The sequence below is a fragment of the Hemicordylus capensis genome, chromosome 6 (assembly GCF_027244095.1).
Source record: "Hemicordylus capensis ecotype Gifberg chromosome 6, rHemCap1.1.pri, whole genome shotgun sequence".
Classification (NCBI taxonomy): Eukaryota; Metazoa; Chordata; class Lepidosauria; order Squamata; family Cordylidae; genus Hemicordylus; species Hemicordylus capensis.
In genome coordinates this window covers 11,565,557-11,586,544 of record NC_069662.1, presented here as the reverse complement: position 1 = coordinate 11,586,544, position 20,988 = coordinate 11,565,557, and the positions used below count along the sequence as shown (strand labels likewise).

The window sequence follows — 20,988 nt, the reverse complement described above, 5'->3', positions numbered from 1 at the left end:
TCGGGTCTTAGAGATCAAATGTTTGTCTAGAGTCACAGAGACGTAGCCTAGGCAGGATACTCAACGTCGGGTCCCCACTGGTGTTATTGGACTTCAGCAGCCATAATCCCCAGTCCCAATGGTCTTTGGTGGGGATTGCTGGGAGTTGACGTCCAACAACATCTGGGGACACAACGTTGAGACGATTTAGAGCCGTGCGTTAGTCTAGTCGCTGTTTACCTCTATGGTCCTGACCAGAAGACCGGGGAAGGCCCTCTGGCGCATGCGCGATCATCTTCCCCAGCAATGAGAGTCTTAGTAGGTGAGTGGGGTGGGGGCGTGTTTTAGGTGGCCCGCGATGCTGAGCAGCCGCCGCACGTTTCACTTTTCTGTGTGTTTGCTTTTGTTTGCAAATCGTGTTTGCATTTTTTTACAAAGAGGGTTGGCAAGTCGGACTGAACCGAACCTGTCCCTGAAGAGTCTACCCCTCCCCCCCACCTTCAACGTTGCTCACTTTAGCAAGCCATGGACAGGCTTCTTAGATTGTGCCCCTTCTGTGCAAATCCCTCCCCACACCCATTTTCCCCTCTGGGGCTGCCGCTGGGTTGATGCCGTGACTGAGCACAAGCTTGTGAACTTGGATTTATTTAGTGATTTAGCATATTTTAATACCCCCCAGAACGCAAGCCCTCTGGGCAGTTTACAAGACAATAAAAACAAACAATAAAAAGATTAATCTATTTCAACAATTAAAAGTTAAAAAGTTAAAGCTATTAAAACAATTAAAACAATATAGCTCAATGCAGATATAATAATATCTAATAATAATAATACAATATAGATATAACAATATCTAACTAAAAGCCTGGGTGAACAAATGTGTCTTGACTGCCCTTCTAAAAGTTGAAAGAGATGGGTTGGTTTGTTTTTATTTTATTTATTCCATACATGTGTCTACCGCCCTATACAAAAAAAGCCCCTTAAGAGTTCACAATTAAAAGACCCTTAAAACATGGATTCAATCCATTTAAAGTACAAATAAAAACGCGAAAACCCGAAGCTTTAAAGCTATAAACCCAAAGCCTGGCTAAACAGGTATGTTTTCAGGTCCTTCTTGAAAACATTCAGAGAAGGAGGAAACTAATTTCATTAGGAAGCGCATTCCAGAGTCCTGGGGTGGGGGGGACTCTAGAAAAGGCCCAGTTTCAAGTTGCCACCAACCGAGCTGGTGGCAACCACACCTGGACCTCCCCAAATGATCTTAACAGGCGGCGTATATAAATTGTTCAAAATCTATATTGCCTTTCATCAAACTTATCCCCAGGTGGTTTTGCAGCAAACACAGACAGGGCAGTGAGGTGTCCTTGGACAGTTACGGGGGAGCTCCACTCCACTCTGGGGGTTAAGCAACAGCCGCAGCCCTGCATGCAAAGCAGTGGGCACCTCGTCCTCCAGACAGCTGTTTAAGAGGGTTAATGGACCGTGTGCCTATATTTGTCTAGGAACATAGGAAGCTGCTATATCCTAAGTCAGACCCTTGGTCCATCTAGCTCAGTATTGTCTTCACAGACTGGCAGCGGCTTCTCCAAGGTTGCAGGCAGGAATCTCTCTCAGCCCTATCTTGGAGAAGCCAGGGAGGGAACAAATTCTCCTACTTCTGCTGCAAGCGTTTATGGAAAAGGTAGTCATATTCCCCATCATGATGATTTTTAAAATTTCCATATGCCATTGTATAGGTACACACCGCACACAGAGAAACTGCTCTCCTGGTGGCACCTCCCCAAGCAGCCTGCGGAGCATAAAAGCATCACAAAGTATCCCAAACTACTACAAAACACCCAAAGTGGCTGAAATGGGGTCTTTGGGGTGGAGAGCTGCTCTTATGGTAGGAAGCATGACTTGTCCCCTTGGCTAAGCAGGATCCACCCTGCTTTGCATTTGAATGGGAGAGTACATGTGAACACTGTAAGATATGGGGCCACTCTGGGAAGAGTGCCTGCATGCATGCAGAAGGCTGCAAGTTCCCTCCCTGGAAGCATCTCCAAGATGGGGCTGAGAGAGACTCCTGCCTGCAACCTTGGAGAAGCTGCTGCCAGTCAGTGTAGACCAGGCCTGCTCAACTTCGGCCCTCCTGCAGATGTTGGCCTGCAATTCCCATAATCCCTGGCTATTGGCTGCTGTGGCTGAGAATTATGGGAGTTGTAGTCCAAAAACAGCTGGGGGGCCTAAGTTGAGCAGGCCTGGTGTAGACAATACTGAGCTAGATAGACCAATGGTCTGACTTATTATATCAGATGGTCTTACTCAGATGGTCTACTGATTGGTCAGTATACCAATGGTCTGACTCAGCATATGGGAGACTACATGTCTGAGCACTGTCAGATGTTTCCCTTAGGGGATGGGGAAGCCACTCCGAGAAGAGCACCCGCCTGCTTGTATGCAGAAGGTTCCAAGTTCCCTCCCTGGCATCTCCAAGATGGGGCTGAGAGAGACTCTTGCCTACAACCTTGGAGAAGCTGCTGCCAGTCCTTGTAGACAATACTGAGCTAGATGGACCAAGGGTCTGACTCAGTAGAAGGCAGCTTCTTATGCTAAGATGGTTTACTTTAGATCAGTGCTGGCCAACTTGCTGCTCTCCAGCTGTTGCTGGACTACAACTCCCACCATCTCCAGTCGTAATAAATTGCAGCTGTGGATTATGGGAGTTGTAGTCCAACAACAGCTGGAGAGCCACCGGTTGGCCACTCTTGCTTTGCACAGTGATGGAAAGAGACAGGAATCCCCACCTGTGAGGAGCATCTGTTCAGCTAATGGACTCGCTTCCCAGGGAATGAAAAAGCAGCGGCAATCTCTGTAAAGACAGATCTCTCAATGTAAATGTGATATTTAAATTAGGCGGTGGATCTGGATTTGTGGGCAGGACGTTAACCCAGCTGCTGAGGAGCCGAGGCCATGAGGTGACCCTTGTTTCCCGCCGCCCTGGGAAGGACCGGATCTCCTGGGTATGTGACAAAAGCTGACCTTGAGCCCCTGCTCTGCTTGTGATGATGATTATATCTCAGATATCTTTGAGACAGATAATATCTTTAAGAATACATAAAATAAGCAAGCCACAATGTATTTTCCCACCTCAGCTCTTGCGGGTTTGGGGTACACAGAAATCCAGCAGGTGAATTCTGCTTCATTCGCTGTGCCAGGAAAGGCTTCACCTGTTGAATTTCAGCATACCTGGATGCTAAGAAGTGAATGTCATTTGAGGTGCTGATTAAACTGGAAGGGGAGATTTGGGTGGAAGGGAGAGCGGGAGGAACTGGTCTTGTGGTAGCAAGCACGATGTCCCCTTAGCTAAGCAGGGTCTGCCCTGGTTGCATTTGAATGGGAGACTAGAAGTGTGAGCACTGTAAGATATTCTCCTCAGGGGATGGAGCCGCTCTGGGAAGAGCAGAAGGTTTCAAGTTCCCTCCCTGCCTTCTCCCAGATAGGGCTGAGAGAGATTCCTGCCTGCAACCTTGGAGAAGCCACTGCCAGTCTGTGAAGACAATACTGAGCTAGATAGACCAATGGTCTGACTCAGTATATGGCAGCTTCCCATGTTCCTATGAGGCCTTTATAGTTGGAGGGAAGAGTGGGATGTTAATAAATAAATGTTGCAGTTTGTGTATCGAATCCTGCCTCTCCTCCTTTTCTCACCAGGATGAACTTTCCCGCTTGGGCCTCCCTCCCTGTGAAGGTGCAATCAACCTGTCTGGGGAAAATGTCCTTAACCCTTTTCGCAGGTAAGTTCCCAATGCAAGACCTTCCAGATACGCTCACCTGGGGAGGATGTGTGTGAGTTATATGGCTTCCCCGCCTCTTCTCTGTGTCCATTGCTTCAGGAGTGTTCGGGGAGCAAGTTGTCATCAGACCCAAGGGACAATTGTGATAGATGGGAGATTGAAATGACCCCCCTCTCTGGACTCTTTATTGTGGCTGAGGGTGATGGGAGTCAGGGCTGCAGAAATCCACTAGTCTACTAGTCTGTGACGAGTGAAAAATGATGCCTGACGAGTGAAAAAAAGTCCTGATGCGCAATGTACCAACATAGCTTGACGAGTAAAATATTTTGTCTGGCTGATAAAATGTACGTGTTTCTGTGTGGATGACTGCACAAGCACATTTTATAAGTGAACCCGGGTATAGTGGATTATTCTTAGACTCACATAAAGGAGAATATGTTAAGACCATCTGAGGAGGTCCATCTCAAGTTACCAGCGGTACATCTGGTGGCGACCCACAGGCGGGCTTTCTCTGTAGCTGCTCCTGTGGAATGCACTCCAGGCAGAAATCCGTAGTTTGATTTCTTTGCTGGCCTTCAGGAGAGCCCTTAAAACCTATTTGTTTGACCTGGCCTTTCAGGGTTTTTAAACGTTTTAATTGTTGATGGTTTTTAACTGTTTTTAAGATCAGTTTGTATTGATTGTTTTCAAAATGACCGTTGGATGGAGCGGTGTGGAAATGTAACAATGAGAAGGAGAGCTGGTCTTGTGGTAGCAAGCATGACTTGTCCCCTTGGCCAAGCTGGTTTATTGGTTCTGGTTTATTGATTGATTGATTGATTCATTCATTCAATTTTTATACCGCCCTTCCAGAAAGGCTCATATGAATGGGAGACTTGATGCGTGAGCACTGTAAGAGATTCTCCTTAAGAGATGGAGCCGCTCGGGGAAGAGCATCTAGGTTTCAAGTTCCCTCCCTGGCACCATCTCCAAGACAGGGCTGAGAGAGATTCCTGCCTGCAACCTTGGAGAAGCCGCTGCCAGTCTGTGTAGACAATACTGAGCTAGATTGACCTATGGTCTGACTCAGTATATGACAGCTTCCTATGTTCCTAAATAAAATATAGGAAACTGCCTTATATCGAGTCAGACCATTGGTCCATTTAGATCAGTCTTGCTGACACTGACTGGCAGCCACTCTCCAGAGTTTCAAGCAGGAGTCTTTCCTAGCCCTGCATGGAGATGCTGCCAGGGATTGAACCTGGGTCTTCTGCCTGCAAAACAGATGCACTGAGCTACATCCTCATCCTCTAAGGCAGGGATCCTCAACGTTGGGCCCCCAGATGTTCTTGGACTTCAACTCCCGTAATCCCCAGCCAAAGGCTACTGGGCCTGGGGATTATGGGAGTTGAAGTCCAAGAACATCTGGGGGCCCAACGTTGAGGATCCCTGCTCTAAGGGGAATATCTTACAGCAGACGGTGCTCATGTAGTCACCATCCAAATGCAAACCAAGGCAAAGTCTGCTTAGCAAAGGGGTCAATTCATGCTTGCTACCTCAGGACCAGCTGTCCACCCCAGCAGGATGGGAATGGGTCTGACTGACACCCTGCTCTTTCTTCTTCTGCTGCAGGTGGAATGAATCCTTCTGCCAGAAAGTCATTGCCAGCCGAGTGGAGACCACAAAGACTTTGGCAAAAGCCATTGCAGAGGCTGAAAACCCACCTCACGTCTGGATCCTTGTCACCGGCGTAGGTATTTGTCTCAGTGCTAAATTGCTACCCGTTTGGTTGCAGGAAAGTGTGTTTAAAGGTAGAGTTTAGTTTCTCAGTTTTGGTTAAAACTTTGTTGCCATAAATAGTTCCACTGGGTGAAAGGATCATGGGTCAGCCTGCCCAATGATATTTTGGAATCTTGCTGCCTGCAGTCTATTGCTTGCTGGCCTGCAAGCCACCACAGCCATTGGCTGAGCTGCTGTGATGCCATAGAGTGTTCACGAATATTTCAGATGCTCTGGGTAAAGTGTCAGCAGAAGAATGTTGAAGAACAGCACTGTTTTTAAGGGGTCAATTGGAAACTTGTCAGAGGAGCTAGAGACCAAGGAGGATAGCGTGTTGATAGTAGGAAGAGGAGATCAGAGGCAGGAGGACAACAGAATGTGAGAAGAGAGCCTATGAAGCAGGGAAGCCAGGCATTTGAAAGACCAGAGGCAAAATGCTAGAAGGCAGTGAGCTTAAGAAGGATTTAAAGGGATCTTTAAAAGGGCTTAAGGGAAGGATGTGCCAAAGAGACAGAAGCATAGAAGAGTGGGGCACACCGTTGACAAAATAAAGGACCAACCCGGTAGAGGAGCTTGGTGAAAATCTTACTCAGTGCTCAAACTCAGAAGGGTTTGTGTGTACCATTGGCGGGAGGGGAACACACTAATTAGAGACCTTCAGAGAGCCAGCATGGTGTAGTGGCTAGAGCACTGGACTAGGACCGGGGAGACCCGAGTTCAAATCCCCATTCAGCCATGATACTAGCTGGGTGACTCTGGGCCAGTCGCTTCTCTCTCAGCCTAACCTACTTTGCAGGGTTGTTGTGAGGAGAAACTGAAGTATGTAGTACACCGCTCTGGGCTCCTTGGAGGAAGAGCGGGATATAAAAAATGTAAAAATAATAGAAAGCCAGCAAGACAGCTGGGAAAGTTAGAGTGACTGTATTGGGTTGAATTAACCAGATGTTCTTTGGCTGCTGGTTTCTAGTATGACATATTCTTCACTCTCTGCTTTGGAGGGAATTACTTTTTCAAAAGAGGCAAGGGGTTAGGAAACTGGGTCCAAATCCCAGCATCATATCCTGGGTTGGTTCGAACGAACAGATTTGTTGGGTGTGGATGTCAGGACAGATCCCAGCGAGTTCTAAAGCACCCCTGGAGTCAGAAACCTCCTCCCTTCTGCGTGAAGGGGAAGCTGGGCGTGCAAGCCCAGACTTGCAACTGGCATGCTATACCTCATCAGACCCTGGTTCTGTGTGGTGCCAGAACCAGGGCCATAAAGCTGGCAACCCACCCAGATTGCAGTAAAGCACTGACCATCTTCCTGTGTGACATCTTGCTCAGGGTATTATCGGCCCAGCCGCACCATTGAATACACAGAAGACAGTCCTGGTGGAGATTTCGATTTCTTCTCCCGCCTGGTGACCCGTTGGGAGGCGGCTGCTAAGGTCCCCGGCAATGCCACCCGCCAAGTGGTGGTGAGATCTGGTGAGATGGGAAGCAGGGCTGGGTATGTCTTTGACGGAAGTGAGGCAGAAGGTGGATTGAGGATGGTGAGTTTTCACCATTCGTCAAGCAGGGGCCACAGCCAGCCTGGTGTAGTGGTTAGAGTGCTGGACTAGGACCGGGGAGACCCGAGTTCAAATCTCCATTCAGCCATGATACCTGCTGGGGGAACTCTGGGCCAGTCACTTCTCTCTCAGCCTAACCTACTTCAAAGGGTTGTTTTGAGGAGAAACTGAAGTATGTAGGACACCGCTCAGGGCTCCTTGGAGAAAGAGCGGGATATAAAATGTAAATAAAATAAAAATTGAGAAACCTTCAGTGGGAGAACCGGTTCCCACTCGGCTGACTTCTACACAGGCCTGAGCTTTCCTCAGTGCTGGGAGGGCCCTTTAAGAGAGATGGAGCCTGCTCTTGAGAACTCTGCGGGGTGGGGGGAGTGCTGGGAAGGGCTCTACATCCTCTATTCTACCCTTCAAAGCATCCTGCCATAAGAACAGCCCTGCTGGATCCGGCCTATCTAGTCCTGCATCCTGTTTCCCACAGTGGCCTACCAGATGCCCCAGGCAAGAGGTGAGGGCCTGCCCTCTCTCCTGCGGTTGCTCCCTGCAGCTGGTATTCAGAAGCATCTTGCCTCTGAGGCTGGAGGTGGCCTGTCGCCATCTAGACTAGTAGCCATTGGTAGACTTGACCAGTTTTGAGGAGTCTCCCTCCCTCTCCCGCAGGGGTCGTGCTGGGCCGGGATGGGGGCGCCATCGCCCAGATGTTGTGGCCCTTCCGCCTGGGCCTGGGGGGCCCCATCGCTTCTGGCCTCCAGCCTTTCCCCTGGATCCACGTGGCGGATTTGACAGGCATCTTGGCTCACGCCCTGGAGAACGGGAGTGTCAACAAGGTCCTGAACGGCGTCGCGCCCTCCGCTGTCACCACCACGAACGGGGACTTTGCCCAGGCGATGGGCTCAGTGCTCCGGAGGCCGGCCTTCTTGCCCCTGCCAAGCTTTGTGGTGTCTGCCATCTTCGGGCCTGAGCGGAGCGTCATGTTGCTTGAAGGGCAGCGGGTGGTGCCCAAAAGGACCCTGGAAAGCAACTACCGCTTTGCGTTCCCCGATCTCACCTCTGCCCTGCAGGACATTCTAGCCTGAGTCAGGAAAATGGCTTGCTCTGGGGGAAGAGATGCATTACTTGAATCTACATGCACCGTGCAGGGACGGTGGGGTGGGGGGCACAAATTATTTGCCCCCTCGGCAGTCCCTGTCCAGATCCCCGCACTCCGCCCTATACGTGCTGTTTTATCTAGAAAAGCAAAAGCCAGCTCCCCTTGACAGCAACGGGAGATTTTCTCCCAGATTGGATCGTGCACGCTGGGGACCCTGATCTGGATTGGGACCATAGCAGGGGTAAAGAGCGTAAGCCGCCTCCCATTGTGGCCCCAATCCAGATCAGTTTCCCACATGTGCACTTCTTTACGCGGAAAGAATTGTAGTTCATGCTGAATTAATATAACATTTGACTCTTACATTTAGTAGCACTTTTTCAGCCTGTAAAGGGTGGTGGGTCATCCTTGCTGGTATTATTTAATTCATCCCTGCCTCTCCTGAGTATGTATACACACACACAAACACATTCTCTCTCTCTCTCTTTCTCTCTCTCTCTCTCTCACACACACACTCTCACTCTCACTCTTACACTCTCTCTCTCTCTCCCATATATCCAGAGGGGAAGCAGTGTTATTCTGTTACTAGAAGCACAGCAAATAATATTGTGGCATGTTAAAGACTAACAGATTTATCTTGCCAAAAAGCTTTCGTGGGCTAGCCCTAGGGTTCCCATCCTTGGGCTCCCAGATGTTGTTGGACTACAACTCACATCAACCCTTAGCCTTTGGCCCGTGTGGCTGGGGGTGATGGATGTTGTAGTCCAACAAGGTCTGGAGGCTCAAAGTTTGAGACCCCTGGGCTAGAGCTTGCTTTATCCAAAATGGTCTACAACAGCTTCTGCTGTGATCAATCTTTACAGTGCCCTGAGACACTGTGAGGTCATTCACATAATCAGAAACTGTGTTCTAGCCGGGTTTGGGAGCTGTGTGTGTTCCCAATTTTCATTAGTGTGGAAGCAAAGTAGGAGAACAACCTGGGTGGTTTTTCCTCCCACCTTGCTTCCACACAATCACTTCTCCCCAGGTTTTCCTCCCAACTTGCTTCTGCACAATCACTTCTCCCCAGGTTTTACTCCCACCTTGCTTCCACACAATCACTTCTCCCCAGATCTTCCTCCTACCTTGCTTCCACACAACCAAAAACTGGGACCACACAAAGCTCCCAAACCCAGATAGAATACAGTTTTGACTGTGTGGACGATGTGTGTGTGAGAACATTTTACTTGTTCAAGGAAGTGTGCCAGCGGAACTCCACATTCAGTAGAATGGACTATTCCACTTACGATGGTGGGTGGATGTCCACATATATGGATGCTTTGTCGTGTTAAAACAACATCAAAACGCCCTGCCAAGAGCAAACCAGCACAGCAGGCAAAAGTTGGGGCACTCTCTCTTTGATCTACTTGCACTGAATTTTTACATGGGAGAGTATTCAAAACCAATACCCTCCCCACTTGTGCTACCACACAACCTGGAGACCAAGTGCCTGGACACGTCCCACTTGAGAAGGGGGAGTTCTGGTTCCAGAATGTACAGTCACTTCTTCTGCTGCAACATATTGGTGTCCATACGGTTTGGTTTCTTTAGAAAGAAACCTATCTAGTTCGGTTTTTAACTACGTTCCTCTCCCTCCTCTCTTGGACAGTTGTCATGGCCTATCTTGAGTCATCTTGTGACTCCTCAGTTGAAGACCTCAGCCCACGGTTTTCAAACGTGCTACCTTCAAGGTACTCTTCCTCCCCAATTCCACGGCTGGAAACAGGGTGGTGCAAAGGATTCTGGGACATACTGTAGGGTGTGCCAGCGGTTTACAACACCAGCAACCGTGATTGGACCTCATGAGCTCAGAGTGAGGCTTGATCACACACATTTTAATGTGCAGACCAAGTTTAATATCAAAGTTCAATAAATGACTTATATCAAAGTCAAATGTTGACTCGAGCCAAACTTTGATTCATGTCAAAACTTAATTCAAACTGAATAAGAACTTATTAAAGAGAGAACTTTCATTTAATAAAGTGGGAGGAGAGCTGGTCTTGTGGTAGCAAGCATGACTTGTCCTCCTTGCTAAGCAGGGTCCACCCTGGTTGCATATCAATGGGAGACTACATACATGAGCACTGTAAGAACTTCCCCTCAGGGGATGGAGCCACTCTGGGAAGAACAGAAGATTCCAAGTTCCCTCCCCGGCTTCTCCAAGATAGGGCTGAGCCTGAGAGAGGTTCCTGCCTGCAACCTTGGAGAAGCCACTGCCAGTCTGTGTAGACCACACTGAGCTAGATGTACCAAGGGTCTGATTCAGTATATGGCAGCTTCCTATGTCCCTACGTAAAGTTCTCGCTCATCGTTAGAAGGGAAACGTATGTGTAACATGTTTTGCCCCATCTCTTGTTACAGTAACACGCCCTAGCCAAAGAGCCTCAGAAAATAAATAAGGCACCCCATAATTCTCTGCCTCATTGATTGAAATTGGCCCACACTGACCAATCAACAAAAGCAGGGGTTTCCAACCTGTGGTCTTCCAGATGTTGCCAAACTACAACTTCAACATAAATTGTAACTGGGGGTGATGGGAGTTGTAGTTTAGCAACATCTGGAGGTTGGGATCCCCTGAACTAAAGCATTCATTAATTGACCGCTTCATTACACTGACCAAAACCTGCAGCCCTGGTCCCTGCCTCAAATCTGGAGTCAAATCGCAGTGCAATGATGTCTTCTGGAAAAGGCACCATTTTATTTTTCATTGAACCTGCTACAGAGACGCTGCGATGCCATTTATTTGCACAGCAAACGGATGTCAGTTCTGCTACAGCCAACGCTGCAGCAGGTCTTGGAGAGCGAAATCCCCTCTTGGCGTCTTTCCACAGAGCGTCGCCTCATGGTCCCCCAAATTCTGTTTGGCCAAGTTTGGACACGAATCGCTTCTTTGTGCTGGAATCCGCTCTCTGGTTGTAAATCCAGGTGACCTCCTTGATCTGTTTTGTTAAAAAGGAAAGAAGACTGCAAACTCAGTTGAAAGCACTCAAGAGAATTTAATTTGCTCCATTAGAAGGGAAGTGATTAAACCAGCTATATAAATGATCTCGTAGTAGTTATTAAAATGAGGTTTGTCACCGACTTGAAGAAATTGAGGCCAATGGATTCTGAGTTTTAAATAATGGGTGAATATGCATAAGTTTGCATATGGCGCAGCGGGGAAATGCTTGACTTACAAGCAGAAGGTTGCCGGTTCAAATCCTTGCTGGTGCTATATTGGGCAGCAGCGATATAGGAAGATGCTGAAAGGCATCATCTAATACTGCGCGGGAGATGGCAATAGTAAACCCTTCTTGTATTCTACTAAAGAAAAATCACAGGACACTGTGGGCGCCAGGAGTCGAAATCTATTTGACAGCACACTTCACTTTAAAGCATTTTGAAGGATGGAAAAGCATTCTTGGCTTGCACACACCCATCCATGTAAACACACGGCAGGCAGAAGCCAAAACATTAGCGAAACATGTTCAAACCTGTTTCTATTCAATCCTTATTTGTGGTTCGGCCCCCTAATATTTAGCCATTACAAAGAAGTCAAAGAGATCCTCTTAAAACAAAAACAAAAGGGAAATTGCTTCAAAGGCAAACATTAGCTGACTCAGTCGGCGATGGTAAAGTTAACCCGTTCTGCATGCAAGCAGATGCTCTACCACTGAGCGATGGCCCAATCTCTAAAGGGGAATCTCTTACAGTGGTCAGGCTCACATATAATCACCCATCATCCAAATGCAAGCCAGGGTGGATGCTGCTTACCAAGAGAGATCATTCATGCTTACTGCCTTAAGTGGCTCAGCAGGGAAATGACCTGACTAACAAGCAGAAGGTTGCCAGTTCAAATCCCTGCTGGTATGTTTCCCAGACTATGGGAAACACCTATATCGGGCAGCAGTGATATAGGAAGATGCTGAAAGGCATCATCTCATTCTGAACGGGAGATGGCAATGGTAAACCCCTCCTGCATTCTACCAAAGAAAACCACAGGGCTCTGTGGGCGCCAGGAGTCAAAATCGACTTGACGGCACACTTTACTGCAAGACCAGATCTCCTCCCCACAAGAGTGTGGCTGCAGCCTGTCTCATTTATCTTAAATAGAACCTTTCCACAATCACAGTTGTGCAAATCCCTTTGTTAGCACAACTATGCTGTCTCCTTGCACTAGCGCAATGTTATTCGTAACTCAAGCACTTCGTTAGGCAAGATGCCAGCCACTAGGACTTGCTAGGATCCTGAATCTGTGTATTACCTTTTTATCTACTGCTTTTCTACCCCAAGGGAGAAAAACCCAGTGGCCTGCAATAACAACACAGATAAAGGTAAAGTGTGCCATCAAGTCGATTTTGACTCCTGGCGCCCACAGAGCCCCATGTTGTCTTTGGGAGAATACAGGAGGGGTTGACCATTGCCTCTTCCCGTGCAGTGTGAGATGATGCCTTTCAACATCTTTCTAAATTGCTGCTGCCTGATATAGTACCAGCAGGGATTCGAACCAGCAACCTTCTGCTTGTTAGTCAAGTATTTCCCCTCTGCACCACTCAAGGTGACCAACACAGATAAATACAGCTTAAAACACTGGCTTGCATATTCTGCAGATAAACAGGGATAGTAACAGACAGACTCACCCGGATTTAAAAAGCACACCTGTGTGTTGCTGGGGGATAGGTCTCTTCCATTCATACTAAGTACTTTTCAATTGCAGGTAGCAAGGATATTCCCATTTCTCAGCACAGAATGCAAGCCAGTCTTTAAAAATACAGTGTCCTGACATGAGAACAGCCAACCAGAAATACGGAGAGCCCTAAAACTGCAGCGGAGGGCTAACACACAGCTCAAGATTCAGGCAACACCTGCTGGGGTGGGGGTGGGGTATTTATTCTCTGGTGAAAGGCTGCTTTTACAATTGGTACGTGTGGGTACATAGGCAGACAAAAATCTTAAGTGAGTGGGAGGATGTGTGTGTGTGCCCATGCTCTTGTGAAACCCTTAACAACTGACAAAGCAGAAGGTAGGACTTCCAAGCTGAATTAAGCCTCAGCAGTTGTTTCTTCATCACCATCTCCCCCCACCCCATCCAAAAAAGCTGTGTTTTCGGAACAAAGGAAGCTGCTTCATACCGAGCCAGACCTTTGATCCATCTAGATCAGTATTGTTGAACATAGGAACACAGGAAACTGCCATATACTGAGTCAGACCATTGGTCTATCTAGTTCAGTATTGTCTTCACTGACTGGCAGTGGCTTCTCCAAGCTTGCAGGCAGGAATCTCTCTCAGCCCTATCTGGGAGAAGGCAGGGAGGGAACTTGAAACCTTCTGCTCTTCCCAGAGTGGCTTCATCCCCTGAGAGGAATCTCTTGCAGTGCTCACACATCAAGTCTCCCATTCACATGCAACCAGGGCAGACCCTGCTTAGCTAAGGGGACAAGTCATGCTTGCGACCACAAGACCAGCTTCTCCAGGGTTTCAGGCAGGAGTCTTTCCCAGCCCTACCTGGAGATGCCAGGGATTGAGCCTGGGACCTTCTGCATGCAAAGCAGGTTCTCTCCCACTGAGCTACAGCCCCATCCCCAAAAGGTAGCATACAGGATCTCCCATCCAGTCACTGACCACACCAAGACTTGCTTAGCTTCAGCAAAGGGGCTGCATCACGTGGCCTTAGACCATGCTCTGGACCCCATAAAGCACTGATTACGTTTACCTGAGAGATCTTGAGGAAAGATGCTCAGAAGGTGCCTCTTGCTGTGGCCTTCACCACAAGTGGCGACTACAGTTCTGACAAAATCTCTCCCGCAAAGCTGCACGAGCGTTTCGCCTTGTATGGCTGAGATGGCAATCGAGAGGCAGAAGGAGAGCAACGCTGCAGCTGTGGCCTTCTTCATGGTGCGGAAGAAGCGGCTGTTCGGTTGGAGGGTAGGCGTAAGGAAGGGTGGCAAAGAGCCGCAGATACTGTATGTAGATCTCTTTGGGTTCTTCCACTTATATACAGAAGACCCATCCACTTGACTGGGTAGGGGCCATGGCTGCTGCGTGCTGAAAGTCACCAGGGATACATCAGCTCTGCCTTGTAATATCGTAAGTGCTGTCGGATTTCCCCCTTCGGTGTTCAAACAGTCATTAAAGATGTATTTGCCCGGTGCTTGTTACATCACAGCCATGCCCTGGATTTATGGAGTAGCAGCTTGACAAAGGGCGTTAAGGTATATTTGCTACCAATAAACGGATGTTGCGTGGCACACCTTGCAAACTGTAACTCTGCCCATGTGTGAGTTAGTGTAGGAAAGCGTAGCCCGCCTCTGCCTGTAGTTGTGGCCATGATTGTCCTCCAAAGCGAGACTGGGTCACTTGCTTATTTTTCCTTCAGTCCTCGAGCCAAAACTAAACCTCATCTATACAATAGGCCGGCCATTCGCTGTGTTTTGTCAGTAAGTTATATCCTCAGCCCGGGTCCCCATTGACTGAGATGCTGTGATGTCACAGAATGTTGGCTAATTCTCAGTCTTCTGTTGAAGACATTCCATTCTTCATCATGCACGCACATGCACGCACGCACACACACACACACAGCCTCTTCTCATGAGCAGTGAGAAGGGCTCCAGAGCGGGCTGCAGAGAAGTTGGCTAAACCTACCTTCTCCTCGGACGATGCAGCCAGCATTGCTGGGCATGTTCTCTGCGCATCCAGACAATTCCCCACATGACATACTGCATGAGTGCCATGGCTGCCAGATGGTCTAAAAAAACCGGGGCTTGCTCCCTTAACCTCGTTTTCAAGCGTGGCTACTTAGGTGGGTTTGCCACCATGGTGCCACTGGGATCGGCCCAATCTCGGCGATTCACACACACGTGCAAGACCAGGCAGGGCTCCCTTTGCCCGGTTTTGCACGCTTGTGTGAATAGCCTCAGTTTCTCCATCTTCAACTTCAAGCTCAAGCTGCAGGCAGTTACCAAGTGCTGGGGGGAAAGGTGGACTGACAGCTCTTCTCTCCCCTTCACACCTCAGGCAAAGGGTCCAAGAGACTAAGAGCGTTTCCACTATTAAATGTACATGAAAAGGCCTAACTCCTCCAAAGATGCATAATCTCTCAGGGATAGGAGTTAGCTGCAACAGGCTTTTGCTGCCAATCTAATGCCAAATAAAGACTACAACCTGAAATAACGTTCCCCCACCCACTGTGACTGTTGGAGCTGCAACTGAGTAACGTTTTAGCGAAATCCGTGTTCAGGCAAGCCCAGTTTTTCCATCAGAGTCATCAAGGTGGAACAAGTACCTCCTGAAATCTTTCCTGCCTTCTTGTTTTCCCTCTATTTATGGTATGGTTCCAGGCTGAGTTGGGGTAAGGTGTTTGGATTAACGTAGGCTGATGTGTGTGTCTCTGACCCGATTCCTGCACTCACTTTCCACAGACATAAGAACATTAAAAAAGCCCTGCTGGATCAGGCCCAAACCAAAGCCCAGCTAATCCAGCTGATGGCCAGAGACTATGGGAATTGTGGGCCAACAACTGCAGGAGTGCTGGAGTTGAGCAGCCCTGCTGTACTAACTGATAATATTCACTGCCGCAAGTGAGATCTATTGCCTTAGATCGGGGGCTCCCAGCTTGTGGTATATAAACTGTTTCCTGAAACACAGCTGGTGCTGGCAACAGCAGCGGCACTGAGCACCCCTCCTGGCCTAACTGCTGCTTGGATCCAGCCCTGACTTGCTCTCGGATAGTACTGCTGCCCTTTGAATCATTGAAAGGAGACCTCAGCAGGATCCAGCTGCAGCCGGTACCTTGCCTGAGCTTGACAACCCTGCCTTAAACTGCCAGAAGCTCTTCAGGTCTGCCAACTTGCTTCTGCTGTGGTGGACCTCTGGCCCCTGGGTGAATCCCCTCGTGTCTGCCGAACGCGGGTGCCTGAAAGAGGGCAAATGGGAACCAGTATCCCCTGGTTCCCCATCTGAGTCAGGTAGACCAGTGATCTTCACTACTCACGTGGGCGCCATTTTGGCAAAAAGGCCTTCAATATGATAGCCATTCCTCACAGTGCTGACCTCTGAGCAGTAAAGGGACAATTCACAGGGCTTCCATTCTCAGCTAGTGCCGCGGATACTGGAACTCTGAATACCGAGGCATTGGAGCAATGGGAATCCGGGTTTTAGATTTATTTATTTATTGAACATATTTGTATACTGCCCAAAATGCAAGTCACTGGGCGGTTTACAACAATACAATAAAAACAACAAATAAAAAGGTTAAAACATTACAATTAAAAAACCATTTAATAGTTCCAAAGGGCAGGGCTAAAAAGGTCTAGAAATAATTTTTTAAAAGCCAAATAAAGTGCCCTACCAAGCTCCATGGGCCCCCCATATTCCAGCAATGCCCCTGCAAGAGCAAAAAATTGGCCAGAAATAGCTATAAAATGGCTCCAGATCTCTGCCGAACTCAAAATGGTGGCCGGAAATGACCTCCAAGGTTATTTCTGGCCAAACCGGGCCCATGGAAACATGGATTTAACCCTAACCCTGTCCTTGCTCCCCAGTTTTTCCTTGCGTATACTGAAGTCAGGTGCTTACTACCTGACCATGGCTACATGAAACCACAAGTTCTGAACCTGCAGTTAATGAAGTCCTCCTGTACTGTACTTTCCTCAGTGTTGGGAGGACCCTTTAAGGGAGATGGAGCCATCTCTCAAAAGATCTAGGACAGGGGTCCCCAACCTGAGGTCCTCCAGATGTTGCTGAACTACAACTCTCATCATCCCCAGCCCCAGTAAATTGTAACTGGGCATATTGGGAGTTGTAGTTCAGCAACATTGGGAGGAGGACTACAGGTTGGGGAATCACTGCTCTAGGAGGAGAGCGTTGTGAAGGACTACATTTCCCAGCAGTCTGTGCATGCCTCCCAAGATGGGGCAGGGGCTCAAGCGGGCTCTGCTTTCCTTAAAGGACCCCCTCCCTCATTGCTGGGCAAAGTGCAGCACTACAGTGAGAATTATCGCCTCTTCATGGCACCAGGGGACTGCGCAGAGAACTCTGCTTTGGCCTGACACAGGCCCAGTAAGCAATTAATCAGGGTACTGTATTTAGGGTTGATGCAGCTTGCCACTGAGGTAGATAGTTCGGTAATATGCAGCTATAGATGCAGTGATTCTATTTGCTCCCAACTAAGGTTTCTGCCATTTATTCTCTTCTAATGGCCAAAGTTATGCCATGCCTCCTTCCTCGTGCTTCCTTACAGTACTGGATTTCATCATCCCCATGATGTCATCATATGTCCTGTGTGCTGAGTGGCAGAGGTGATTCATTTTTAAAAGTCAACAAAGATAGACATTAATGGGGGAAACCCAAAGTGTGCTTTTCTGCACGGAGCCATTGGCATGAGTCACCCAGAAACCCGTTAAAAACCTTCCACCGGAGAAGACACAGGAAGTGGCTCCATTCCTAGCGGACATTTTGATAATAAAGATGTGTGAACCGTACAAGTAGGTGCTAAATGGATTCCTTAATGAGCTATAATGTTGATAGTGTTTGGACACAGATGCTTGCAGGCCTCACAGTCGTACGAGGGCAGAACAAGAGAGCTCTGTTCTTACAAGGAGCAACCTATCAGTGCACAAGGTCTGCCATATTTGCTTCTCTCCCCTCCTAACAAAAGGCCTGTTTGTATTCAGGAATATGTTCATAAGGGCTGCGCAGCCCTCACGGATGTACTCCATGGAAAGGGGCTACCCAGTGTCTGTCTCCCACACAATCACTTCACCCTCCTCCGACCAAGTTGTTTGCTCCCAAACAAACACAAATAGGGAGAATTCACAGCTCCCAAACCTGGGTAGACTTGTCCGACCCAGCTTTTGGTTGTGTAAACAGCCATAATATCTGCCCCTGCCCTATGGCAGAAGTTCCCAAGCTTTGGTCCCTGAGTGTTGGACTAAAGCTCCCATCATCTCCAGCCACACTGGCCAAAGGCTGGGGATGATGGGAGTTGTGGTCCAGCAACATCCAGGGACTCCGTTTGGAACCCCTTGGGAACCAGGTGAAGGACTTTTCTAGGTCTGCTACCTGAGCTCAGTCTCTGGAAAGAGCAGGGAAGAATCATGGCGGGTGGCAGCTACGGTTAAGAACTTTGCCCCTTCTTTTTAACATTTAGAATTGTTTAAAAGACACAAGACCCTATCCTACTGCTGCATTAAAAGGTAACCACCCCTGCTCCTGCCACACACATATATGGTTTCCTAAAACAAATGAGGCCTGAATGGCCTATGTAGTGAGCAGCCTGCCAGCACTGGTTGAGTTAACGGGAAGTGAACCCGTGACCTTGACTGACAGACTGGCGACCCTAGGCCCTGACCAATTAGTCAACCAGGTGGGTGGGATATGAGGGCTCCTGGAAGGAGGGAAGTAGAGAGTGCCAGGGGAGAGAGGAGGAATGGAGTCTCTCACATGGTGAGTCTGCAGGAATCTCTGAGGTCAGAGATTTGCAGGAGCTTAATCTCACCAGGGTTTTGGTGAGCTTCGAGGGGGAATGGAATCAAAGTTTTGTGGCTTAGGCAGTTAGTGCAGGAGAAAGTATTTCTGGTAAGTGTGTTAGAAGTTATTTTACTTTCTGTGTGTTGCTTTGCATTCCTAATTATCTGTTCCTTGTACCTGAGTAACTAAGATTAACTATGTGCCACCTACGAAAAGATCTGGGTGTTTTGAATATTCTTGTAACCAACTAAGCGTTTCTAAGGGCAACCAAAAAGCTGAAGCCCAAGACCCACTAGTTTGTAGCAACTTAATAAAAGATTTTTCTTGGTTTTTACAACCCCTCACAGAGTGTTTATTAAATCTCGGTGGAAGTGGGGGTCAAGGAGGAAGCCTCTAGTACAAGCCGTCTCCAAACAGGGACTCAAAGCCAGCCATCGCTAGCTCTTACCACATGCAGGTGTACATGTGGGGAGCAGTTTTCATATTTGCCTGTTAGCAAGAGGAAGCAAAGTTTGCAATGGGAAATCTTAATCACTCTATTTCCTGTTAAGGAAAATCATTAAGGAGTGATTTGGTGGCAGCAAAACAAACTACCAGAAAACTATCCCCCGCCTTTTGTCTTGAAAGGTTAAAGATTAAACTGGCTATCAGCCTGCTAGGGTACAGGGACTCACCATATAAATCCTCCCTTGTGGGTTAGCTGGCTGGAACTGGTTGGTTGAGTGAGACATTACCGCCTATATGAGATTTGTATCATTCGGGTCCCAGGTTTCTTACCAATGACCATTAAACCGAATGGGTCCAATTTGGTTCCATTTTCCATTCATCACAATACAAATACACACCCCATTTGTCAACAGGATGAGTGCTAATAGTCACTGCACCACTATGGGGCACTGTGCTATTGGAAATGTTACCCTGCTAGGTTTGCTCTGTTAGAAGACCAAGGAAGCCGCAGAGATCAAGGTGGTCAGACACAGGCCCCAGGATGATTCCCATCTGCTCAGATGCTGAGAAAACCCTGTGGAGGAAACACACAGATGGTGTGCATATCACCTCCAGTCTACCCATTGCAATTTTACTTGATTGCCTTCTCAGTATCTTCGTTCTGTTCATTTTCTTCCGGTCCCACATCACTCCCTGACCCCTTTGGCTGCATGGCTCATAATATCCACCACTTCCCACTAGTTTTCAAAGCTTCCTGTAGAATTTGAATAGTGAATTCAGCTGGTCTCACAGTAGTGAGCATGACTTGTTCCCTTTGCCAAGCAGGGTCTGCCCTGACTTGCATTTGGGTGGGTGACTACAGTAGATGTGACCGCTGTTTCTTATCCACAAAGAAAGGATACAAAGAAAATCTACAATATTCAGAGTAGACAGTGGAACCTGCTGGACCCAGATCTGCTTTTGGAAGCTCAGGTGGAGGGGGTGGCCAGAGTGCTTTTGCACAGCTCTGGCGTCCCTACCACGAGAAGGCAGATCTGGCCACAGTTATCCACACCCTGGTCACATTGCGGCTGGATTACTGTAACACGCTCTACGTGGGCTGCCCTTGAAGAATATTTGGAAACTGCAGCTAGTGCAAAATGCAGGAGCTAGGATTGTACCCAGAGCTGCCTGTTGGAATGAATTGGGGTAGATGACATCATCACAAACTATGCCACTGAAGTGTCCCTACAGCTGCAACAATTTTGGTTCAATCGGTTAAGCGGTTCACAAGTTAGTCACAGGAACATAGGGACATAGGAAACTGCCATATACTGAGTCAGATCATTGGTCTATCTAGCTCAGTATTGTCTTCACAGACTAGCAGCGGCTTCTCCAAGGTTGCAGGCAGGAATCTCTCTCAGCCCTATCTTGGAGAAGCCAGGGAGGGAACTTGAAACCTTCTGCTCTTCCCAGAACGGCTTCATCCCCTGAGGAGAATATCTTGCAGTGCTCACACATCAAGCCTCCCATTCAGATGCAACCAGGGCAGACCCTGCTTAGCTATGGGGACAAGTCATGCTTGCTACCACAAGACCAGCTCTCCTCTCAAACAAACATGCCCTCTCTGAGGCTCGAACTCAGGACCTTCAGATTATGAGACTGACGCGCTGCCTACTGCGCTAAGCAGGCACTATCTTGCGCCTTGAGTCCACTTGCGCCTCAAGAGTTTATGTGTCTGCCATCTTGAACCGGTGTGGATGACATCACAAACTATGGCACTGAGGTGTCCCTGTGCGTCACTCACTGCAACTGTACCCAATTTGGTTCAAATGGGTTAGGCAGTCCACAAATTAGCCCACTGGCACCTCAGATGTTCACGCAACCTCCATCTTGAATTGGAGTGGATGACTTCATTACACACCATGCC

General features: G+C 48.3%; 1 protein-coding gene and 1 non-coding gene across 2 annotated transcripts; one reads left to right on the top strand and one right to left on the bottom strand.

The window, feature by feature from the left end:
- The first annotated feature begins 96 nt into the window (after positions 1-96).
- SDR39U1 (short chain dehydrogenase/reductase family 39U member 1) lies at positions 97-8,510 on the top strand. The gene is made up of 6 exons (XM_053265603.1): positions 97-301; positions 2,875-2,981; positions 3,673-3,755; positions 5,367-5,488; positions 6,837-6,980; positions 7,721-8,510. The coding sequence occupies exons 1-6, from the start codon at positions 286-288 to the stop codon at positions 8,134-8,136; spliced, it is 888 nt and encodes a 295-aa protein (XP_053121578.1). The 5' UTR covers positions 97-285; the 3' UTR covers positions 8,137-8,510.
- Positions 8,511-20,677: 12,167 nt separating this feature from the next.
- TRNAM-CAU (transfer RNA methionine (anticodon CAU)) lies at positions 20,678-20,750 on the bottom strand. The gene has a single exon. It is a non-coding gene; the product is annotated as a tRNA-Met (tRNA).
- Positions 20,751-20,988: the final 238 nt, after the last annotated feature.

What these genes read in the sequence shown, in the direction of transcription:
- SDR39U1 (XM_053265603.1), top strand. An exon ending in GATCCTTGTCACCGGCGTAG is followed by an intron (nt 5,489 to 6,836) that starts GTATTTGTCTCA and finishes CATCTTGCTCAG; the next exon opens with GGTATTATCGGCCCAGCCGC. An exon ending in CCAAGTGGTGGTGAGATCTG is followed by an intron (nt 6,981 to 7,720) that starts GTGAGATGGGAA and finishes CCTCTCCCGCAG; the next exon opens with GGGTCGTGCTGGGCCGGGAT.